This window comes from Diadema setosum, chromosome 8, assembly GCF_964275005.1.
Source record: "Diadema setosum chromosome 8, eeDiaSeto1, whole genome shotgun sequence".
Lineage (NCBI taxonomy): Eukaryota > Metazoa > Echinodermata > Echinoidea > Diadematoida > Diadematidae > Diadema > Diadema setosum.
The window spans coordinates 5,281,361-5,305,714 of NC_092692.1; the positions used below are offsets into that span (position 1 = coordinate 5,281,361).

The following is a 24,354-nucleotide window of genomic DNA, read 5'->3' on the forward strand; positions in this document are numbered from 1 at the left end:
TCCGGAGCCGAATGTTATCCTTATTCATTTCCGAACGCAAAATCAAATATCTGACATTAGTTTTAGCACCATACGGAGCTGAGTCTTATCGTTTTTCATTTCCAAAAGTATGAGCAAACATCCGACATCTATTTTAGTATCATACCGAGTCGAATATTACCGTCATTCATTTCCACAATTAAACGCAAACCTCTGATATTTATTTTAGCATCTTACGGAGCCGATTGTTACCGCTGTTCATTTTCAAAAGTAAAGGCAAACATCCGACTTTTCTTTTTTTTTTGGTGGCGCGATCGGGCCACCAAAATCTTTATTTCTGAAATCTTGATTTCATTTCCAATTTTCACTCAATTCATTCATATAAAAGTTTATTCAATTCCAGTTGACAAGCATGCAAATAATCAGCAGGCACTGTAACAGACACCATGTTGTACATCGATAAACGTCGAACATCGATAAACATCGGATAAGTCGAAGAAAATTCGACGTACGCGTACCTCGAAATTCGCGTACCTCGAACCATTTTCTTCAGTCCCGACGAATTCGAGGTATCCGAGTTTGACTGTAGTTTATATGAAACAATGTGTGTCTGTGATAATGTTCCAGGTCTAATCGGGAGCTGTACCAACAGCAGCTACGAAGACATGAGTCGGGCTAGCAGCATCGCCAAGCAAGCTCTCAGTCACGGAGTCAAATGCAAGTAAGTAATTATCCCTTTACCATCCATGTTAATATCTTCGGTGATATACCATAGGGATCCGGAAGGCACTAGTCCAAATATGAGACTACTGACCTGTTTCAATATGCAAATACTGTTTTAGCACTGAAATTGTAAGATGGGGGCCAGAACACCATACTTCTTACCAAATACCTGCTTCTGGTGTGGAATTATTTATATAAAAGTATTGGCAACATTGATTCCACACTTCTCTTTCACTTTTTTTCATTCATGCATTTATTAATTAAAGGGACACATAACCTCCCATACCTCATGAGGTAAGAAAGTTAAATTGGACTTTATTGTTTTTATTGGTTTTTACAAAATACGGATATCAGTTTAAACCAAACACAGATAAGATGAGAAAGGGATGTTATTACACTACTATTTCCCCATTGGTTTGATATTACAAACCAATTGATACAGATATAGATAATATATGGGTGAATGTATTTGAAACCATGAAATACATAAACATGTGAAAAGTATAGAAAACATAACTCGGAAACTACAACCCCTTCCCCAGAAAGTCATTGTATAAGTTAGTACAACAATACAAAAACATTATTTAATGCAAACTTTCGTGAAGTAATCGCTGTCTGGTGAACACATATTAAAGACCCAGTAGCATTGGAAACATGAGTGGTCCGATTGAATAACCAGTCTTCATTCACTGCCCACTGGAGTACATTCAAAACCACAAACAGCGCCCATCAGCCACGTGTCAAGGTATATGTGCATCAAAGCGCACTCTGAGTTTGGAGCACATCAGGAAGTGGTCCACTTTTGGCTTGGTTCAGTTTGGTGCAGTACACTTTAGGAGCATTCGATTGCTCCACTTGCACGGGTTCAGTACGGTTTGGTTCGCTTATAGGAGAGTGCTTGAAGGCACCCCATGAATCCCTATGCTACCGGGTCTTTAAACCTTTAAATTTCCATAATTTTTTCATGATATGTCTTGTTTTAATGAGACCCTATCATTCTGCTCATCATATTTTGATCTCTTTATTGATGTCAACGTAAACACGACAGAGCATTTTACATTGAATTTTATACACGTTATGATAACTGTGCTTCTGTATACCAGATCTGCCTTCACGGTGACTCCTGGTTCGGAGCAGATCCGTGCCACCATCGAGAGAGACGGACAGGCGGCCATTTTCAGGGAGTTTGGTGGCATTGTCCTGGCTAATGCATGTGGTCCCTGCATTGGGCAGTGGGACAGGTAAGTAAAAAATGGGGGGGGGGGGGAGCTTGTCAAGAAAACTTGTAAAATCATAGGGATGCTAAATAAACAGCACAATTCATCTATGAATCAACCAAATTGATGTGTTGCTGTAAAAACGCAGGACTTTGCTCAGTGAACGTAATCCTTTACTTTATGTATACATCCCAACCCTCATATCAGTCTAACTTAATGAATGTTTCTCTGCATTGATTCGGAAAAATGTACAAGAAATGGTTGCAAGTGTTTTCCTATGTGTCTTCTGCTTACAGGCAAGATGTGAAGAAAGGCGAGAAGAACACCATCGTAACTTCCTACAATCGCAACTTCACAGGGCGCAATGATGCCAACCCAGCCACTCACGGCTTTGTGACGTCACCTGAGGTGAGCAAAGCTTAGTGCTTCCATGCGACTCTGTTGGGATGCTTATGGATTCTGTGGCAAGTTGAATCGTTAAAACACAAACAGCTGAGATTGCTAGGCGCAGACAATGACCATGCGCCAATTTACAAGAATAGATGAATGTGGCACAGTGTTTGAGGCAAGCAGTGTGGCATGTTATGGGCTGGTGCTGCTGTAGCTTGAGTAGGTTCATTTCACATAATTACTGAGAAGGAGTATTTTAGGAAGTTGCGTATTAAAAAATGGAACTGATTGACAAATTGCCCTCCATCATCATAATTTGTCGATCAGGTGTAGTATGTACAACTTGATGTGAGAGTGTCATTGAATCAAAAAGTTGAAGATTATCAAGTGACTCCCTTGCTGTAACAGTTTCATCATTTTTTTTTTTTTTTTTGATGTTCAATGATTGTATTTGAATGTGTGAGCTCTTGCTTGTGAGTAGGTTATAGATCCACAGCATGTAATCTTTACATTCATGGCTGATGATAATTTCAAACATATTGACAATGATACTCCAATCATGCTGGATGTCCACTTCCGCAGATGCACTCTTAACAGATATTTTGTCTTCAACGCTATCCCACAGATCACCACTGCCTTGGCGCTAGCTGGCAGACTAGACTTCAACCCAGAGGTTGATGAGTTGGTGGGGGCCAATGGAGAGAAGTTCAAACTGGACAGTCCATATGGCGATGAACTCCCCAGCAAGGTAAACCCTGATCTAAGTGGTATATCTGAAGCTGTATCTCTGAATTTTGCTTTCTGTTAAGATACATGTCTCTTCTTAAACTAATGTGTATATAAGAATGTGTAGTGTATGTGCAGAGTTCTTTTTGTTTCCTTCATATTGAACCCTGGATGTCTGCTTGGTTAAATTAAGTGCACATTGTATACAATTTGTGCATTCCTTTTATTTCTATTTTTTTAGGGGGAGGAGGGAGGGTGTCTTACTTTGCTTTGTCGTATCTTCATTGTTGTACCATATCATCTTGTTGAATATTGTTTTAAACTGTCACCTTAGTTCACTTTCTTCAAGCATGCTACAATTTCCAGTTACAAGTATTACAGTTACTCTGACACCAGCTGGTAAACTACTAATTGTTTGTGAATATCAAGAGATGTTGCTATGGCAATGGCAGTGATCATATCTAGTGCAATCGCTGTGATCATATCAAGTTTAAAAACCTCCTCCCAAAATGTGTCCTAGATAAAACACTTGACAGCACCCCTACCACCCCACTTCATTGCAGGGCTTTGACCCAGGCCAGGACACCTTCCAGCCCCCACCAGAGGATGGCTCTAGTGTCGCCGTAGATGTGGATCCAAACAGCAAGCGTCTGCAACTTCTGTCTCCTTTCGACACGTGGAACGGCCAGGACCTCACAGACATGGTGATCCTCATTAAGGTATGGTCTAATAAACTGGAGAATGTTATACACTCTGTCTGTTTCCACCGTACGGTTGCAAATGATCGGAAGTATCACTAACATAGTACTGTGGAAGAGTTTGATAGCAAGTGACAAGGCAGTGATGAAATGTTTGTAGCATATTCCGACCATAGAATAGAAACTTTATGTGCAATTGTTTTCACATGGCCACTGTACCTCAGTGAACTGTCTGTGTAGAATTTTGTGTGAAATTGACCCCGCCACAAAATTGACATGTTAGTATTTTCATGAATTCATGAAAAATACCCTTTATTAGAGTGCTGTGTAGAGTTTAAGAAAGACAAGTCTGTGTTGAACTGCTTTTACACATAGCATTTCTGACAAAGTTCTGTGGAAAATTTAATAAAAGATGTGACAGTGGCATTCTGTTAGTTGTGCCACTGATATGAAATATGTGACCATGGTACATTGGTTGTAGTACCACTGAAATGAAATATGTGACCATGTTGCAGTGTTTGTAGTACCACTGAAATGAAATATGTGACCATGGTACATTGTTTGTAGTACCACTGAAATGAAATATGTGACCATGGTGCAGTGTTTGTAGTACCACTGAAATGAAATATGTGACCATGGTACATTGTTTGTAGTACCACTGAAATGAAATATGTGACCATGGTACATTGTAGTACCACTGAAATGAAATATGTGACCATGGTGCAGTGTTTGTAGTACCACTGAAATGAAATATGTGACCATGGTACATTGTAGTACCACTGAAATGAAATATGTGACCATGGTACAGTGTTTGTAGTACTACTGAAATGAAATATGTGACCATGGTGCAGTGTTTGTAGTATCACTGAAGTACTGGGAGGTGTGACCATGGTGTAGTGTCTGTTTTACCACTGACAAATTACTGGAAGGTGTGACCGTAGTTGTGTTTGTAATACACTTGTACCACCGACGAGTACTGTGAGATGTGACTGTGGTGCAGTGTATGTAGTACTGCTGGCAAGATGCCATTGATAGGTTGATAAAAGTTTGACAGGAATGGAACAGTTGTGCTATCATCATATTTTGTAAAGCAAATTTGATGAGTAACGTGCCTATGATGAAATGTTTGGAAGACCACCAACAAAATACTGGAAAGGATTAATTACACACTTAACTGTAGTATGTGTCATTGTGACAGTATGATTCAAATTGTTTGCAGTTTAGATAGACAGGAACCAACCCCATTACGAAATTGTGTTGGATTCACTTTTTTATGCCTCCGCCAACGAAGTGGCCGGAGGCATTATGTTTTCGGGTCGTCCGTCCGTACGTCCGTCCCGTTTTGTTTTTGTCGATATCTCAAGAACCATTAGGTGGTTTTGCATCAAACTTGGTATGAGGGTATATCCTGGGGGGATGATACTTTGTTTGGATTTTAGGGTCACGGGGTCAAAGGTCAAAGGTGACAGGATATTTTGTGAAATAAAGGTTGAAATTTCATGTTTTTCTCCATATCTCGCAAATGGTTCAAGGTATCTTCATGAAACTTAGTATATATGCATGTACCGATGGGCAGTGATTATCTAGGGAAGTTGGGGGCCAAAGGTCAAGGGGTCAAAGGTCAAGGTCAACTCCTCAATATATCACTGCTTTCCTTATATTTATGCAATGCCTGAAGGAATTTTTTTTTTAAAATTTGATGTATGTATGTATAACCCAATATTTATTCTGTGGGAAGTTTCTTGCCAAAAGGTCAAAGGTCAGAAGGTCAAAGGTCAAGTGAAAGTGCTAAATTGCACTTCTTCCTCCATATCTCAAAAGTAACTCAAGGTATTATCATGAAACTTACATATTTATGCATGTTCTACATAACAGTGATTCTCTTTGGAACTGTGAAGTCAAAGGTCAAAGGCCAGGTTTAGATGATACTATTTTACCATTTGATACTGAAATTATACTTTTTCTCAACACCTTGAAAATTACTCAATGCATAAACTTATAAAAGGGTCAAAAGTCAAGTAAAAATCATAAGTTCCCCAAATACCTGCACTCTGACGTTTTAATCATTCATCCAATTAAACCTAGTTCTAGGAAAGTGAACATTCAGCACATTTGTGGCAAACCTGTCATTTTGGTATTTTGCCAATTGTGTGAAACTTTCATCACACATTGTCAAGACATTATACTATAGACCTATTAGGAGAACCATGCATTATGGCGGAGGCATACACCAGTCCCCCTAGCGACATTTTTTTTTTTTTTTTTTAAATTATGTGCTACTTCCAACAGAATGTAACCTTGTAGCACCTTTGGAGACTCAAGTGCAATAAAACTGTGATGCAAATCCATTCTGATTCCTTTCATCAACAGAGCTGCTAATTAGGATTTTTTTTTTCTTTTAATGAAAATTTGTGACCTGTAGACTAAAATGTGACTGGCCATTCTACACCTTGCTCCTCTTTGCATATTTACAGGTGAAGGGCAAGTGCACCACAGACCACATCAGTGCAGCTGGTCCCTGGCTGAAGTACAGGGGTCATCTCGACAACATCTCTGACAACCTGCTCATCACGTGAGTGCAGTTCCTGAATTATATTACGAGTTGTGCTGACCTTTATTAGTGTGTGAAAACTGCACAGCTATTGCAAACATTTCCCTCGCAGTTAGCCTTGACCTGAAGCTTTCTATTACTATCAAATAATAATCTTATTCGGAAGAAAAGAGTCTGTCATCCAGTTTGATTAGAAGCTGTAAATCATTTACCCATGTTTCAGAGTGTTTTCTTTACACTTTCATGTATTTCTTGTTTTAATCTGACTAGTTTATTGTCTGTTCGGGTTGAATTGTAGATAGGTCTGCATCAATGATTAGAGCTGATAATTTCCGTTTGTGCTCCATCCCTGGAGAAAAAAAAAGAAGAAAAGAAGGATGAAGAAGAAAATTTGTGCTTTGAGAAAAATAGACGCAAGCATTGACAGAGACTAGCCAGAGGAGATGAATTTGTTACATGTGTTGACTTGAGTGTTGATGCATATTTTATCAACAGAGCCACAAACAGTGAAAATGGTGAGATGAACAGTGTTCGAAACCAGCTGACTGGAGAATTTGGTGAAGTCCCCAAAACGGCGAGGCATTACAAGGTAGGCAGCAAGTGCTAAGTACTTGTACGATACAAGCATGATGCTGTTAGATTTTTTGGTGTTCTTTTTTTCCACGATCTGTTCCCTGAATTTTTAAACATTTTGTTTGCTGCTGTTGAAAAATTGATTTTTTGCACTTTCACAGACCTTAAGTGTCAGCGACCTTATTTAGATGTTTGCTAGAGATTGAAACACTTGCAAAGGGAATCTGGTGTCAATTTTCAACATGTAGAAATGACAGATGCTCTCCATTGAAGTGAGTTTTATATGAGGTACATACAACTTGTGCAGTTCCAGAGTAGACTGATATCAAGTTGGAATATGCAGAAAGAATAAGTGCAGTTCAAGGAGGAAAATACAGATGACAAATCAGTATCTAGAAGGAATTGTTGTCTTCTGCTGCCTCCCCCTTGCACATTTGGTTGTAGACCTTGAGTCATATGGTTCAAGACTAATATTGTTGTGCAAGAAATTTAGATGTCTGTAACTGTTCATATAAGGAGTGCATTCCTGCGTGATATACATTTACTTTGAAACGAATGTTGATTTTAAGTAGAGGGAAGTAGAATCAGTTACATTTATTGCAGGTAAAAATGAGCCTCAGATACTGTAAAAGTGGAAATTTTCGCGCATTTCGCGCAACCAGAAACAAGCGCGAAAATGAAAGTATGTGAATATTTTTGCATGTCGTATGTTCCAGTGGTTGATGTCTTGATTCTGCGGAATTAAAAACACGCGAAACTCTTTACGTCTGGCCAAGCGCGAAAAATTAGTCGCGCAAAAATATCCACTTTTACAGTAAGCAGCGGAACAAGTGTAGTGAATTCAGTAGTCACATTAGTGAAAGAATATGATGGCTTATGGTTATGCCTTGTGCCAAAGTGGTGTAATTCTTTTCTTGTCTTATGTTTACGTCATTGTTTTTATGAATTTGTTTATTCTGAGTGATGATATTTTTCAAGGTAACATCAGTGTTTTAACACTTTACATTTTCAATGATAGACATGCCAGTCTGATAAATCATCCAATGGACTATTTCACAATGAAAGATAGGAGTGTTTGCCCTATGTGATAAAATTAATCTTTCCATCAAGCATGATGTAAAGGGAAGGTATGAACACAGCTGGCTAGTATCCCTGATTTTGTAGGGATCTTTCTGAACATGTGGATACCTCTTTATGTCTGGATAAGAGACTCTAAAATACTCGCAACATTGGGAATCATTCTGCTCATTGAGCTGCATGTAGCACAACTATTTCCATGATTGCTATGTGGAATCTGTCGGATTCGGATGTGTGAATGTTGTCAACCCTGGTATAACTCAAAGGAAACCAAAACCCAAAGAGAAATGTGGATTGAATGAAAGCAGTAACATTAGTAGAACACATCATTGATAGTTTGGAAAATCAGACAATCGATGCAAAAGTTACTAATTTTTAAAGTTTTGGTGTTGGAACCACTGGATGAAAAGACTACTAGAGGTTATGACGCATGTGTGGACTATAATATAAAGAAAATATAAAGGGAATTTGACAAAAATTCCTTTTTCATAAAAATTACACATTCCATGAACTTGATACTGACATACGTAAAGGGAAGCAATTATTCCCCCTGCTTTCTGAAAGCGGTTAGTCAAGTGCTCTAAGGCTTACATTATGCTAGAAAAAGTGAATTTTTGTGGAATTCCCTGTACATTTTCTTTATATTGTTGTCCACACATGACATCGTAACCTCTAGTAGTCTCCTCATCCAGTGGTTTCAACACCAAAAGTTTAGAAATTCAGAACTTTTGCATCGATTGTCCGACTTTCCTCAAAACTTTCACTGATGTGTTCTACTAATGTTGCTGCTTTCACTCAATCCACATTGTTCTTCGGGTTTGGGTTTCCTTTAAAATAAAAAAGGACAAAGTAGACTGTCACACTGTACCAACTCTGTGCCGTATGTAAAAAAAAAAAAAGAAAAAAAGAAAAAAAAAAAGCAGAACACAAGTGGACTTTCTGCCACAATGACTTTAGAAAAAGTGAATCAATCAAGATGTAATTTCAAGGTATGAACTTATTAGTTACATCTTACAGAAAACTCCATTTGATTTGCTTTAGTCATCACATAGATATTGAGATCTTTGTGGTGCATGTTGGGAATCCCTTCCCTCCAAATTTTGTCCACTGTTATAATACCTTACGAATACACAGTTGTTCATCGTGTTTTGTCCATTGCATACTTGCCAACTAGTAAGATTTTATCAGATTCAGTAAGATTTTTTACGTAAAAAATAGCAAAATCAGATTTTCTGTCAGAGAAATCAGATTTTAAAAAAATATTTAGATATACCTTTCATGTGTATTTTCTGAAGATTTGACCAAAAGTAAGATTTTTAACTTCAGTTTGCATATAAAATAAGATTTTTGCAATCCACGAGTAAGATATTTCATCTTGAAATGTTGGCAGGTATGCCATTGTTGTAACACTTTACAAATACGCAGTTGTTCATTGTGTTGTTTTTTTTACACGTAAATATCTCTTTTGAAAGAGTGACTGCTTGATTTCTTTTTTGTTTTGCATTTTTAACTAATGAAATTAATGATTCGTTACATCAAAAAGGAAGCAGATTTTTGATGAGTTTGCAAGCGTTGATAAGGTGTGAAAAATGAATGATTATGGAAAGATGTTAAATTATTAACTCATGTAAGCTTGAGTTCAGCTCTTCCTCTCTTTTTTCTTTTACTCTCTGTTTTCTGTTCTCTTTTTCCTTTTCTCCCAGATTTTTGTTTAAGATAATCATGAGTAATATTATTTACATATTTATGTATTTACATATTGATATAATGTAATGCACAGAATTTGAATTCATTCGCCAGTTGTCTTGACAGGTGTGAGAAAAATATTTTCATTCATATGTATGTCAAGAGCATCCATGTGCTAAATTGTGAAGAAATTGACTCATATGACATGCTTTTTGCAATGATCCACATTTGTCTGTGACCACTTGAACAAATTAAATGACGTTTTCTGCAAAATGTAGGCAAGAAGTTATAGTTATATACCCTGAAATAGCATTCAGATTGTTTAATCATTTTGAAAATTATCAATACAGAAATCTGATTGTAATTTTTTTTGGGCGACGTTCTCTATGGTTCTGTACTATTTTGCAGGCAAACAACACACCGTGGGTGGTGTTTGGAGATGAGAACTATGGAGAGGGAAGCAGCCGTGAGCACGCAGCTCTCGAACCCAGGCACCTCGGAGGAAGGGCAATCATTGTGAAGAGCTTTGCTCGCATTCATGGTGAGATTATAGGAGGATGTAACGATTGCCATTGCGTTGAACATGTACTTACTGTACAAGCTGAAATTTTCACAGTGGTTTTATTTTCGCGAATTTCGCAAATCTCCTTTGAACCGCGAAAATAACAACGCGCAAATAACTAAGTTCAGTTAGACCCTCGCAACCGTGAAATTAACAACACGCGAAAATGTCCTCCAAGTAGCAATTTGCGAAAATATCTGTACGCAAAAATTTCAGCTCGTACAGTGTGTAGTTTCACTTATGTATTTATGTCAATGTGCAGATATGTGTGACCCGCTACAACAAAAAGGTCCTAAAGTCGCGCACGGTCGAAGCTGTGAAAATCGAGTTTGAAGTCAGAGCATTAAAATTGGTCAAAACTTACGATTTTCTGATTTTGATATATTATTGGAGTCTAACATGTCTTCTATCATCTGTCGAAATTTTGAAGCAAAATGATCAAAGGAAAGATAAAAAAATAGCGTTTTTCTGAGCCATGTTTTTTGGCGTTTCAACGAAGCAGAAACTTGTTCGAAAATTTGGATTGAGTGCCACAGATAGGTTCTGCCCCTAACAACGACCAGAGTGATCTCATTGGTCAGTTTGCTGCTTGCTGCTAACCGAAGTGTGAAGCTCGCACACTGCCCAGTCGACTGGTGCGTGAGGGCGGGGTGCGCTATGCTCAGCCGCTTCTCACATCCTGGTCACTGATTGGTTGGTGAGGAGACCGCCGATGCTGATGTGCTTGAATGAACTCTTCGGGGGTTGCTAGGGCTTACCTTCCATTGTCCAGAGGTGAAAACTGACTTGCGTGTCCCTTGATCGCGATTGCGTCAAAAGGAAGACTTTTAGGGCGCTTTTCTCGAAACAGTGATTTTCCAGACGTCTCGACATGCTCTCTTTTAAACATCGATATCTCCGCAGCCGATTATTTTTATAAAATGTGTTATATATCAATTTAAAGCAGAAAGATTATGGGATTATATCGTGCAATTTTCAAATAATCGACCTCGCCCGACTTTAGGATCATTTTGTTGTAGCGTGTCACATATACATGTCCTGCAAAATATTAAGTATGGAGTATATGAATGGTTGGACCTTAGTCTGAAATATCAGAGGCATCACATCCACTAACTCTCACTTGGAAGTTAGAAAGGCTGAATTTGTATTGGTTTTTTTTTCACATCCTTCTTGCAAATGCTGAATTGGCGTACTGAAAATGTATGAAGTAAATGTCACAAAATTGTTGTATTTATGTTTTAGCTGTAATAGAGAATCTGTGTAGATTGTTTTGTTTGATTCTATTAAAATCTTAGTTTAGATGTCTTTTGTGTCTAATCATGTATTCTGATCGTTTTTGTGATTGATTTTCTTCTGGTTTCGCTTTTTTTTTTTCCCAATGTGACACAGAAACCAATCTGAAGAAACAAGGCCTTCTCCCACTGACCTTCTCCAACCCTGCTGACTACGACAAGGTCAGACCTGATGACAAAGTGTCCCTCCACGGCCTGGCAGAACTTGCACCGGGCAAGGTAATTGATGAATCAGATTCGAGTGATTAGCCAAACTAGAAATAAAATGTAAACTCAGTACACCGAGGTATCAAACAATACCGAGGTATCAAACATTTAGGTCAAACCCCAGTTAACTTTTGGTGGGTTATCTTGAGAATTATCTCATGCTGTCTACTATCAAATGTAGCACATGATTCTTGCATGGGCAGACAACATACAGAATCAAATTTTAGTATTGGTAAATCTCTGTTAATGTGCCTTATAGTTCAAGAAAGAGTACCTGTGTGTAACATGAAGTTGGCATTATCAATATTGTATTACATGGCAAGCTCTTCAGGCAGCTAATGTGTGACTGTGCAGAGCTACTGACACAAATGTCATTGGAGCATTAACCTGAAGTCAAAAGCATGGTGGCTTACACAGGTGTATCAGTATATGGTGTGACATCCTAGAAAGTGAAACTTGTTTGGAAACTTAAAGGGATCGTATAGTTTTGGTTGAGACCTAATTTCAGGTTTCTAACATTTTTTGGTGAGATAATGAGAAACCTCTTATGAAATATGAAAGAGCATGTAATTCCATGAGGAATTCAACATTTATTTGATAAAAATTGGTTTTGAAATGGCTGAGATATCCAAAACAGAGCGATTCTAATAAGTGTGGGACCCACACTTTATTACGATCGTTTTGTTTTACTTTGTTTTTGGATGTTTCAGTCATTCCAAACCCGATTTTCATCAAATAAACTTTGAATTCCTCTTAAAATGGTATGCTCTGTACTGTTTCATAAGTGTTTTCTTGGCATCTCGCAAAAAGTTAAAAGCCTAATTCTCATCTCCACCAATACTGTACTATCCCTTTAAGATGAAGACTGCCCCATCTCCCAAAGGACCACTTGTACAAGACCATCAAAGTTTTCCAGGGCTCTGGCAGACCAGCCACTGGTTTTAGAGACTTCAGATTTACAGTGCACTCCTGTTATAATGAACACGGTTAAAACAAAATTCCAGATATAACGAAATAAAAATTCAGGCAGTAGCATTATCGGCTCTGTGTATTTTTATTGCTTATTTGTTCGGTTATAAGGAAATTTCGATATAACGAAAGAAAACTGCCAGTCTGAGGACTTTGTTTTAACAGGAGTCCACTGTACAATGCTAGAATTTCAGTATCTACTAATTTTCCTTGTTCTCTCCCCTCTTGCAGCCCGTGGAATGCGTTCTGAAACACAGTGACGGCACCAGTGACACCATTCTCCTCAGTCACTCATACAACGAGACACAGATCGAGTGGTTCAGGGCAGGCAGCGCCCTCAACAGGATGAAAGAAGCGCAGGCATCATAGCGACCAACTTGATCAAAAACAAAAGCAAAATCTGTCTTCTGAATTGAACTAAAAATATGCAGAAAAATCTTCAAAAAAAAAAAGAAGAAGTTGTTGTTAATACATAGTAATATAATCATGTGGATTTTCCCTTTATTTTGCTTACTGTTTAGTCTCATTGTTGAGACAAGTTTTTATGCATGGGATGTACATTTGAATTCTGTGGTGTGTACCCAACTATTCATTAACTACAGGTCACACCAATATGCCAGGTAGACAGCTTTTTTCTCTCTTTTATTTTCTGGTATGTGACTTCACTGAAGCCACTAGATGAGCTAGAAACATATTTCCATCAACAGAATATTAAAACCTATCATCATCAAACTTAAATATGTGCTATTTGTATTAATGAAAGTTTGTATGAGACTTGCCACACCTTAAACCAATTTCTCATGAATTGTGTTCTGTTCTTCATTCTGATTTTAGTTATGATTGCTATAAAAATAGCCTTAATGAAAAATGAAGAAAAAAAAAAAAAAGGAGAGAAAATGTCTTGCTTGCAGCGAGTAAATCTACCTTGAGTCATCAGCATTTTTTTTTTCTCAGAAAGCCTTTTCAGGTATGGACTGGTTACCACATGTATGCCTCTGATGAAGTGAGGATCATTGTAGATACGTTTTGATCCATGTAGTCATGTTCCTTGTCGCGCATCTGTAATGTGAGTCAACTTCTTTCAATGCCCATATGGTTTTGATTTGCGCACAAAATGACATTATTCATTTAATTATAACTTCCAGCCTATAGTTGTTGAGGACATATGCAGAATAAGCTCTGACTTATTGCTTATTCTTTGTGATATCAAGGCACAATGTCAGCCTTTCATAGATATATACATTATATCTTTGTTTTAGCTCTTCACCTGTAACAATTAATGAATGTATGGTATCATTCTTTATACCAGTTTGCTGCAGTGACTTGGTATGGCTGCATTCCCATAGCGCATTGTAATGCTCTGCCTTGTTCACACTCGTGCTAGTCTCGGCATGAAAAGTTGGAGAGAAGTTTTACTGTTACCACTTGAAATAATATTGAGTGTAGCAGGTCCATTGGTATGCTTGGATGTCAGAAAACAGCTTCAGGAAATATGACGCAGAAAGCATAGAAGTGTACATGTACTGATGTGGTCATTATATTTGAAATATATGGACATTAGTCCCAAAAACTATAAACTGACATTATTAGCGTTGCCTGTGGCTGATGTACATGTATGTGGGTTTCATATTGCGAAGAACGAAATTGTGTTTGGTGTGTAGCTGTTGTTTCATGTGTGTCATTTTTATGTGTTCATATGATCTGTGACTCCAGTCTAACAATTGTTGGTTGTTGTTTTTTGTATACCCAGTGTGAGTGCAATTTATTATGCAACTCGCTCTCCATCAAGGGTTACAGTGAGATAAAACCATGCAAAAAATGGAAGAGCTTGGTCCATATAGGGCTACCCATTCAGTTTCATTGGACTGTAATTTCTCAGTTTCCTGTCCCTTACGTTTACTCATGGCCCAATGTTTTACACTGGCACCCCTTGTCTCAATTAATACCTCAATCCACCAGTAGGTTAAAACCTACGGCTGGTGGAGGTTTTATGTTGTTGGTTCTGTGTGTTTGTCTGTCTGTCTTTACATTCAGACGGTGATCCTTAACCTTGATAGGTATCCGAGGATAAGCTCTGGTCCCTTAACTACACCGCATTCACACGATGAAGCTTATTTTCAAAGATAGCTATTCTAGCAGGATAAACTGCTGCCCCACGTAATTACGAGCGAGTTCCACTCGAAGATAAAACCGAAGAACAAAGTTTTGCGATGAACCTAGAACTAACAAGGGTGTAATACTAGTGTGTTTCGACTCCATCTGCGCACGCACGTTTAGTGTTACGTTGACTGGGAAGCAGAGGAAAATGCAGGGGATGGGGGCAGAGTTCGTGAAGAGGTCACGCCTATCTACAAGGTTTTTGATTTATCGTGTCCACACGATGATGAAAAGTGGGGACCCCCCGCGGCTCGTTGATAGCGCGCTAATCCTGAGATACATGTCTCGTGGATAGCTCTCTTGGAGTGCACCTACACTGTGTTTAACTACGAGCTTATCGTGGAAGATAGCTATCCTCGAGGTTAAGGATCACCGTCTGAACGTAACAATTGAAGAGACCGTTTTCGTAATATATTCAAATTTATGGATGTTTCATTCCCGGTAACATAGAGACGAGTTATTCCATTAACCTGCTCTTCTTAAATGAAATCCAATTTCTGAAATCCAGTTAGCATATACACTGTACAATATATTGTATAACTTGTTGATATGTTGAACAAGTCTCGGGGACAAGCCTTCGGGTTGTCAAGAACAACCTCTCTGTATAAGGTATTAATAGGCCTGTGCCTAAAATGAATAGGAATATTTTACGAAAACTGCCCATAAACCAATTCGGCATGAAGTCGGAGTCATCTTTAGACTTCCTCTCGGCTCTGGCCATGGTCTTTTGTCATGAGACGATCCGACCGGTCATACGACCTTAAGACCGGAGGTGTGACCTTGCCAGTTTCCAGTCGTGTGACTGGGTCTTAGTATCAGTCATCCCCATAGAGATTTGACATGTTGAATTTCTACGACCGGTCGTGGGCTTTCATCCAATCACGACAGAGTATCATGCAAAGAGTATAGAAGCGCACGGAATGCGCACTCTGTGCGCTTCTATATTCATTGGTAACCTACTGAAGCCAGAACGGTCGTAAGACTAGTTGTAAGGTCAGGTCGTATAGTGTGCGTTGCGGCCAGGTCGTACGACCTGGGTCCCGTTTCATAAAGCTTGTTATCAGTGACAACTGCCACATTTCTGTGACAAGTTTGCTGTAAACCAATCAGATGCAAGGATTTCTGTGGCTTGTAACAACTATGACAACTTGTCACTATGATAACAAATTTTATGAAACGGAGCCCTTGTCTTAAAAGGTCGTATTTAGTCGTGAGTCGTATAGTGTGCGGCGGGCTTTAAAAGGAGATCCAACGGGTGCACGTCACGAGACCGACACTCGGGCGTCATACAACCCTCGAGTGATACAGCCCTCGAATTATACAGCTCACGAGTCATACAGCCCATGAGCTCGACACCAATACCCCCATTCCACAGATATTTTCTCTCATCGGTCACTCACTGGAATCAAAGTTTATCGCTTTCGGCCAGCCAACGAAGTGTATCGAATCATCGTCAGATGAATCCAACTTGTGCTGTGTTCAACTACAATGTATCAGGTCAGTGTCAGACATGTCGGGCGGTGATCCGATGAGGCAAGATCGTTCGACGAGGATCACGCGCCACACTTCGTCTGACACTCACCTGATAGTCAACCAACCAAGTGGGATTCATCAGACTGCGATCCGATACTTTTCGGTGAGCGGCAGGAAGCAGCAAACTTTGCTTCCGGTGAGTGACCGATGAGGAAATAGGGGAATAGGGTATAAGCAAGCAAGGCCCACGTCCGAGACCCCCGTGTTGTATCTTTAGAACTCGTGGGCTGTTTTTACCTAGTGTCGAACTCATGGGCTTTATTTGCCTAGTGTTGAACTCATAGGTATAGTCTGACTCGTGAGCTGTATGACTCGTGGACCTGTTTTCAATGTCGAAATCGTAGGCTGTATGACTCGTGGGTGTCAGTCACGTGGGATGACCCCAATTCAACGACCTGGCTGATAATCGAAGTGGCATCAACAACTACAGTTTTATTTATTTATTTATTTTCTTTCATTTACGGTGATCTTTAACTATTCACGAACATAAAGTCCGTTTGGGTAAAGTTAATAGGGTTGGCGACACAAGTGTCTTGGGTCGATCGTGAAATGGTGGACAACAACAATGTACAACCGAATTTATAAGAGCACTCGATATGCAACAGAGGTTGCACTTTAAACTGGTTTTTCGTCAGCGCGTCATCATCTCCAACGACACACCGCAAATCGCCATTAGATCCAGAAGTTTGAGAGGAAAGAAGTTCTAAACAGATGGCAAGACTTGTGGTCATCAGAGTTTTCGTCCTTCTTGTTATGTTCCACGACATCTATGGTAACGTCTGCAGTCACAAATATTTTTTTCTTTCATAGTCAATCAGTCCGTCAGAGGCGTTCAACTCAATTCATGTTATTTTTCAATATCGTAAATTCTTTCCAATACAATGATAACGGCATATGAATGTAATGAACAATATATAACATGCACTGAAAGCGGAAGTAAAATTAGCACCTGCATGACCTATATGAAACTATTTGTTCAAAAATATTGAGTTAATCGGGAAAGTGTTCGTAGTGACGAGTGGCCCACGTAAAAGACAAGCTTGTAGTGGTATGAGCCACTTAATTAATTGGACTTAAAAAAAGGTAAAGTGCAGTACAACTGTAATTGAAATTGATTGAAATTACAGAGACGTAGGCCTATATGCACACCAAACCTATCAATGCTCGCGCCTACGGCATGAGTCTCGCTCTCCAACCAATCTCTTGCTCACTCGGCCAGCAATCGTTTTCTCACCCCTCCCAGGAAGAAAAAAAAACCCAAAACAAAACAAAAAGGAAAACGAGGTACGCAGATCAATAATGAACATCGGATGAGAAGCCCGCTAATGAATGTTGAACTGAGAACGGCAAACACTTTCCTGATCTTCTTTTCGTTGGCTTGAGGAAACAACATCACGGCTTTATATCTCACAGCTATTCACTCTTCTAAATTAATAATCCAAAGGGGTTTCAAAATTGTGCATCTACTATATATATTACAGCCATGTCAATCATTCATTCTAGAGTCATTCATCCTTGGCCAAAATTTGCCCCCCCCCCCCCAAAAAAAAAAAAGAAGAAAAAAATGCTCGAGAGAATGTCTTGCACGATCATCTTCCTTATCATCAAGTAATGAATGAATGGATGAAAAATTTGCAAGAAGAATCAAGCCAAATTGCATAATTTCTGATTCCAAAATGAAAAAAGCGCAATGCCGTGCGTGGGGGAATCGCTCCATCCCCGCCCCCTTCGACTGTTCTGCTCCATCGCAGTTTCTCACCCCCAGTCAGTTGAGAAACTTAGCATCTCTGGCACACACAGGCACAGGAACCAAAAGACGAAGATGGGGCATCGGGAAGGGGCAGTTAATGAGAGAAGGAGGGACTCCTGGAGGGGAAATAGGTGTCCGCAGAACACACCAAGCAAATTGTCAGACATTATTCACTGGCATGGGCTCAGTAATTAACAACAAAACAAATCATACAAATTAGGTAATAAAAAACAAAACATAATTCAAATAGTCTTAAGAACCAAGAAAGCTTTCCCTTACTTTTGTTTGAATACAGCGAAACTTTGCATTTTTTGGATCATCACTTAATTGCGTCTTGGCGTTATGGCTTTGCAATAATGCAGATTAGTGGATTTTTTTTTTCAACTGCACCATAAAGGCGCTAGACGCTTTATACTAATTTCCGACTATTTCTTGACTTTTTGAGTTTATCAATCCTATCTGCTAGAAATCTTTATCTCTCTCTTCTTTCTTTTTTTTTCTTTGTGTCCTTTCCAACAGAATGAAATCAAACTATAGATGGGGAAATTATGCCAGGGAAACAGCTTGATCATTTTTTATTTTATTATTATTATTATTTTTTTTTGCGGAAGTCAGAAGAATGAAGATAAAAATTAGTCTTGCATGTCACCCCAATTCCAACACCCTTCAAGTGCCCCTCATCTCCGCCTTCCGGTCCCTCATTACGGTTAATCTTGTGTAGGCCTACTATATTAATGTTGGCACCCCTGGTAAAGTTGGACGAAGTTGAGTGAGCACGTTGGTGCTCGTGTTCTAACACTTTAAGGTTCACCCCTTTACAGAAACCAACATGTGTGACGCGATTAGTCATGCAGTGAAAATCACAGTGACATGGGGCAGGAATCTTAAGTTTCCCTCACGTTCTATTTCCCTCATTTTGACAGCACTCTGTGATGTGAAGATGGCGCTACGGGAACTAGAGCTGGCAAACGGGGAGAAATTTACAGCGCAGTATCTCGTGCAGTCTTCGGAGATGTCGGGATGTGCGTCAACGACTAGGAATCTCATCTGTACGGTATCCTGTAAGACAAACTTCTGACCTTCTTTTAATCAGATTATTAATAAGTATAAACTTATATATATATATATATATATATATATATATATATATATATATATACATATATATATATATATATATATATATATATATACATATATATATATATATAATAATTAATCGGCTTTCTTATGATGTCATGAAGATAATGCGGGTATAAAAGAAATATGATATATCAAACATTAATTGCAGAACTTATTTTGAGGAGTTTACATATATATATATATATATATATATATATATATATATATATATATATTTATATATAGTCAAACTTTTGTATAAAGAGCGCTCAAGGTAAAAGCCAAAAGTGGTCTTTATTATATAGACAGCTTCGATCGAGGCGGCCAATCTATTTAGGGTTAACCTTGTACACGAGCTTGTCCGTGCATGGCTAGTACCCGGTCGCTGAAATGAAGACAATCCAAACCTTGGAAATTGAACACTAATTTCTTGGACTGAACATGGACGAAGTTCGGTGCTTGATACCCTATATCACCATGTACTCGATTTGAATGTCAGATGCAGATGTCTCTAGGAGAGTCAAGAATGAACGAGAAGGCAAACGTGTTCTGGATAATATGTCTGTAAAGAACAGGGACATAAAGCAAACGCATGGTGACATAAAATGCATGTGAGCATGTCATCCAAGCTTTATGAAGACAGGGGAAAATGCAATGGAGCAAAATATGAAAGGAAAGCAAACCCTGATGAAATACGTGAAAAAAAGAGTAAAAAAGATACAGTCAGACAACAATTGTGTTTATCTTTCATTGTTGTCAATGACTACGTGAGATTACATACCTTATTAATAATTGACTGTGGCTCAGCGGAGAGGAGTTGACATCATTTCGGTTGGATGAAAAAGCTGATAAACGTGTAAGAAAAACGATATATTCCAGGAAGTCAGTTTGCAAACAAGACTATGGCCGAAAAAGAAATAGCTTAATCCACGACACCGTTTTCTGCATTTATATAAAAAGTGATCATAGGCAGTGTTACCATGAGAGTAACGGATTTTTTTTTTTTTTTTATATTGTTGATATTATACATTATAGACGTGTTTCCAAGGGACTGCGCGGAAGTTGCGGAGAGTGGTCCAAGCGCTAGTGGGCGCTATTTGATCAGGCCCACAGGCATGACACAGGCGTTCGATGTTTATTGCGATATGAGCACAGATGGAGGAAATTGGACGGTAAATTAATGTTTTGTGTGTGTGCGTGTGTTCTAGCTCACTTCAAGTTAAGAAATTAACTACAAATGTAGCTTTGGCGACTGGTGTACCTCCGCCATAATGCATGTTTCTCCTAAATTATGTAGGTCTGAGTGCAATGTCTGGAGAATGTGTGATGACAGTTTCACATAACTGGCAAAACATTAAAATGACACACAATTTGTTACAAATGTGTTGAATGTGTTGAGTGCAGGTATTTGGGTATATGAGGATTTTTACTTGACTTTTGACCCTTTTTTAAGTTTGATATGCATTTAGTAATTTTCAAGGTGTGGAGAAAAAGTGTAATTTCAGTATTAGATAGTAGATTGTTATCAGTTTAACCAGGCCTTTGACACTTGACCTTTGACCCTATGAACCTAACATTCCCAAGAGAATCACTGTCAGACAGAAAATGCATAAATATGTCATAAGTTTCATGGCAAAGCCTTTGTGAGCCACTTTCGAGATATGGACGAAAAAGTAAAATTGAGCACTTTCACTTGACCTTTGACCTTTTAGCAAGAAACTTCCCAGAGAATGTCTATTGTGTAATACATGTATACACTAAGTTTCAAGAAAAATCCTGCAGGTATATTACATAAATATGAGGGAAATAGTGAAATTTGAGTTGACCTTGACCTTTGACCCAGACATTTGACCTGTGACCCCAACATTCCCTAGATAATCACTGCCAGTCAGTATATGCTTATGTACTAAGTTCAGTGAAGATACCTTGAACCATTTGCGAAATATGGCGCAGGAGAAAAAGGTGAAATTTCAAAATTTTCTCTTCACTTTGACCTTTGTTCATTGACCTCATGACCCGAGACTCTCTCTGGAGAATCTTCATTTGATATTACATGTATACACCAAGTTTCAAGAAAAAATCTTCAGGCATTGCATAGATATGGGGGAAAATATTGAAATTTTGAGCATTGACCTTGACCTTTGACCTTGAGCGTGTGCACCTAAAAGTTGCTAGGCACAACTAGGCCCACTCATACATAGACATGCCACGTTTTATTAGAGTACCTTAAGCGGTGGTTACGCTATCCACAAAATAATTGATTACGGACGGAAGGACGGATGGACGGACAACCAGAAAACATAATGCCTCCGCGGACACTTCGTGGCGGAGGCATAAAAAAGTAACACTGTTTAAAAAAAATCAAATAATAGGCACTGCCTTTTGCAGTCAAGACGGAAGGAAATAGAGAGAGAGAGAGAGGGGGGGGGGGAGAGCAAACTAGGGAGAAATGAAGGGAGCGAGTATGTGTGTGTGTGTGTGTGTGTGTGTGTGTGAGCGTGCATGATATGGGGTGGGGCATAGACATTGAAATGGTTGGGAGGAGAATGAAGAACGTTCTGAAAGCTGGGCGATGTACCAATGATTCCTTAACATTTTGCTCCAGCGACAAAATGCTCCCATGACAATTCTGCAGGCTAAGCACGCTAACCCTAATCCTAATCTTCACATTAAACTAACCTAAGACCTACCACAACTCTCACCCTAACATTAGATCCTTCATTGGAGAAAGTAACATCGGAGCAATTGTGGCAGGAACGAATGCCGTGTCATCGTACCCAATATTATCATGTTTGTCTACTTCCCTTCATTGAGTAATGTCCGTTATTGTTATTTGTTAATTTGAAATGAAATAAAGTTTGGTATTCCGAAGATTTACTTCGAAACACAAATTCTCAATATCTGGAGGTTTGTTGAATTGAAAATGAAGTAAGGTCCCTCGTTCCGTTGGTTCGTTTAAATCCGACAATGACATTTGGATTTTGTTATTCCGAAGGTTCAGAAAGTAAAGTAAGGTTCGTTTTCCGCGGGTTCGTTAATCCCAAAATGAAAGAAGGGGAGTTACTCCAAAGGTTCGTTATTGCAAAAATTTGTAAATCCGAAAACGAAATATCGAGGTGTCTTATTCGGAAGATTCGGCAATCCGTAAATGAAGTAAGTTTCTTTGATCCGAAAAATGTCATATAAGGTTTGGTATTTGGGAAACTGAATAGCGATGATGTAGAAGAAAGGGAAGGTGGCACACGGAAGAGGAAGGGTAAATATTGGTTTAAAAAAAAAATCAATGATACAATCACAAATTACAATTGATTGTATTAAAGTTTGTCAATAGTATGCATATCGTTTATGTTTATGTGTGTTGATATACATGTCTGTTTGTGTGGGTGTTTGTGCGCGGGTGTTTTCATTCCACATTCATTGCCTAATATCCCCCTTAAAAAAAATGCAACACCGTATTTTGTAAATAAATGAAGTTTATTTCCATTTTCGGGATTATACGAACCCTGTTTCATTTTCGGAATTACGAATCTTCGGAAAAATGAACTTAATTTCATTTTCGGAATTACGATCCTTCGGAATAACGAACGTACCCATTCTCACCATTCAGGGGTGATATTCATCGATTCGAAGGTGCGTTATTCCGACGTTCACATAGTGGTGCAATAAAGATCAAATTTTGAGGCACCTTCTGTAAGAATGATCTATAAACTTTCATACAGTGTTTAGTTTAATGTCAACATATTTGTTGTATGTTTGGTTTCCAAAACCAGCTTTTGCAGCGCCGAAAAGATGGCTCGATCAGCTTCGATCGCACCTGGATGGATTACAAGTTTGGATTCGGCGATGTGATGTCAGAGCACTGGCTCGGCAACGACAAGATCTACCACCTGACGGCACAACGTGACTACGAGCTACGGGTCGAACTCGGGGACTTCGAAGGGAACGAGGTCTTTGCTATCTACAAGTCTTTCAGGATCGATAACGAAACCATGAAATATCGATTACACGTCTCCGGTTACTCCGGCAACGCAGGTAGAAACTTACTGTCTTTAGTAAAGATATTCTAGTTTTTATGTAAGTAAAGGAATCGGCATGACAAAATGCAGATCATAATGACAACGACAATCGAAAATTTCGTGGACCTATCTATCTTTATATAATTCTTTTCGTTTTTAATTATGGTATTATCATTTTTTTCGCCACAACAATTTCTTTTCTACGAGTTCTGTATGAACATACATTGTATATATATATATATATATATATATATATATATATTCAATTTTACGAGTATAATACCCAATGCTAAATCTGACAAAAAGCTCTCGAGTATTTCATGAAGTATATTTTGCTACATACCTGAAAATCACGCAGCACTCAGAAAAAAACAACAACATAGCAGCCGTAAAATTAATCATATTTTCACACCATGCGAACCTACCCCATCAAATACAAACAAACGAACAAAATTTGCCCGAACATTCTGCTTACAAAATTAATGTTTAGATAGAGGTCTCACTATACACTCCCCTAACTATTTTTTTCTTTTGCTTTAAAGTCAAACGTCTATGTTAAAGGAGGGGCGCGTGAGGAAGCGTTTGATGCATCCGTCGAATTTATGGTTTCTTGATGATACCTCTATTCTCTCCCTTCCTTTCACAGGAGACTCTCTTAGTGCGCACAATGGTCTCCTGTTTACTTCGTGGGACCGTGACAACGATAATTATGAGCTCAACTGCGCCCAGGAACATGTAGGCAGTGGCTGGTGGTACGACCACTGCCTCTATGCCAATCTGAACGGTTACTATGTCACGAGCGACGTGGTTACGTTCACTAGCCGCCTTGGAATCTGCTGGTACGACTGGAAATCAAGCTACAACTCCATGAAAAGAGCGGAGATGAAAATTCGGCCCATAAGACCCTGGTGTTGACTCCTAGTTAATTGATTAAATGAAAATATCACGCACACACACACACACACACACACCCAAAAAAATTGGGCATCCATTGAAATTCAACTCTTTTCAGAAGTAGTAGTGATTAACACTAGTAGTGTTTAAAGAGGAAATTCAGAGAAGATTGCAACTTGGTTCAAAATATATGCTATGTTTATGCTAGAATCTTGGAAAAGACAAAATGTAA

At 38.8% G+C, this 24,354-nt stretch overlaps 2 protein-coding genes across 2 annotated transcripts in view; both read left to right on the forward strand.

Moving 5' to 3' along the window:
- Window positions 1-14,231, forward strand: part of LOC140232346 (aconitate hydratase, mitochondrial-like) — a 32,057-nt gene extending 17,826 nt beyond the window's left edge. The window contains exons 13-22 of the mRNA XM_072312475.1: window positions 607-700; window positions 1,806-1,943; window positions 2,216-2,327; window positions 2,935-3,057; window positions 3,599-3,754; window positions 6,208-6,305; window positions 6,780-6,873; window positions 10,029-10,161; window positions 11,572-11,693; window positions 12,882-14,231. Of these exons, the coding sequence (XP_072168576.1) occupies window positions 607-700; window positions 1,806-1,943; window positions 2,216-2,327; window positions 2,935-3,057; window positions 3,599-3,754; window positions 6,208-6,305; window positions 6,780-6,873; window positions 10,029-10,161; window positions 11,572-11,693; window positions 12,882-13,019 (1,208 nt within the window). The 3' untranslated portion in view covers window positions 13,020-14,231. The remainder of the gene's footprint in view (window positions 1-606; window positions 701-1,805; window positions 1,944-2,215; window positions 2,328-2,934; window positions 3,058-3,598; window positions 3,755-6,207; window positions 6,306-6,779; window positions 6,874-10,028; window positions 10,162-11,571; window positions 11,694-12,881) is intronic.
- Window positions 14,232-18,030: 3,799 nt separating this feature from the next.
- Window positions 18,031-24,143, forward strand: LOC140231728 (microfibril-associated glycoprotein 4-like). The gene is made up of 5 exons (XM_072311880.1): window positions 18,031-18,277; window positions 19,014-19,151; window positions 20,248-20,384; window positions 22,983-23,244; window positions 23,875-24,143. The coding sequence occupies exons 1-5, from the start codon at window positions 18,031-18,033 to the stop codon at window positions 24,141-24,143; spliced, it is 1,053 nt and encodes a 350-aa protein (XP_072167981.1).
- The last annotated feature ends 211 nt before the right edge of the window (window positions 24,144-24,354 follow it).

Bases quoted from the DNA above. Each gene is read 5' to 3' on its own strand.
- LOC140231728 (XM_072311880.1), top strand. From the start codon at position 18,031: ATGCCGTGCGTGGGGGAATCGCTCCATCCCCGCCCCCTTCGACTGTTC. The intron at 19,152-20,247 runs GTAAGACAAACT...TATACATTATAG, and splicing joins TCTCATCTGTACGGTATCCT to ACGTGTTTCCAAGGGACTGC. The intron at 23,245-23,874 runs GTAGAAACTTAC...TTCCTTTCACAG, and splicing joins CGGTTACTCCGGCAACGCAG to GAGACTCTCTTAGTGCGCAC.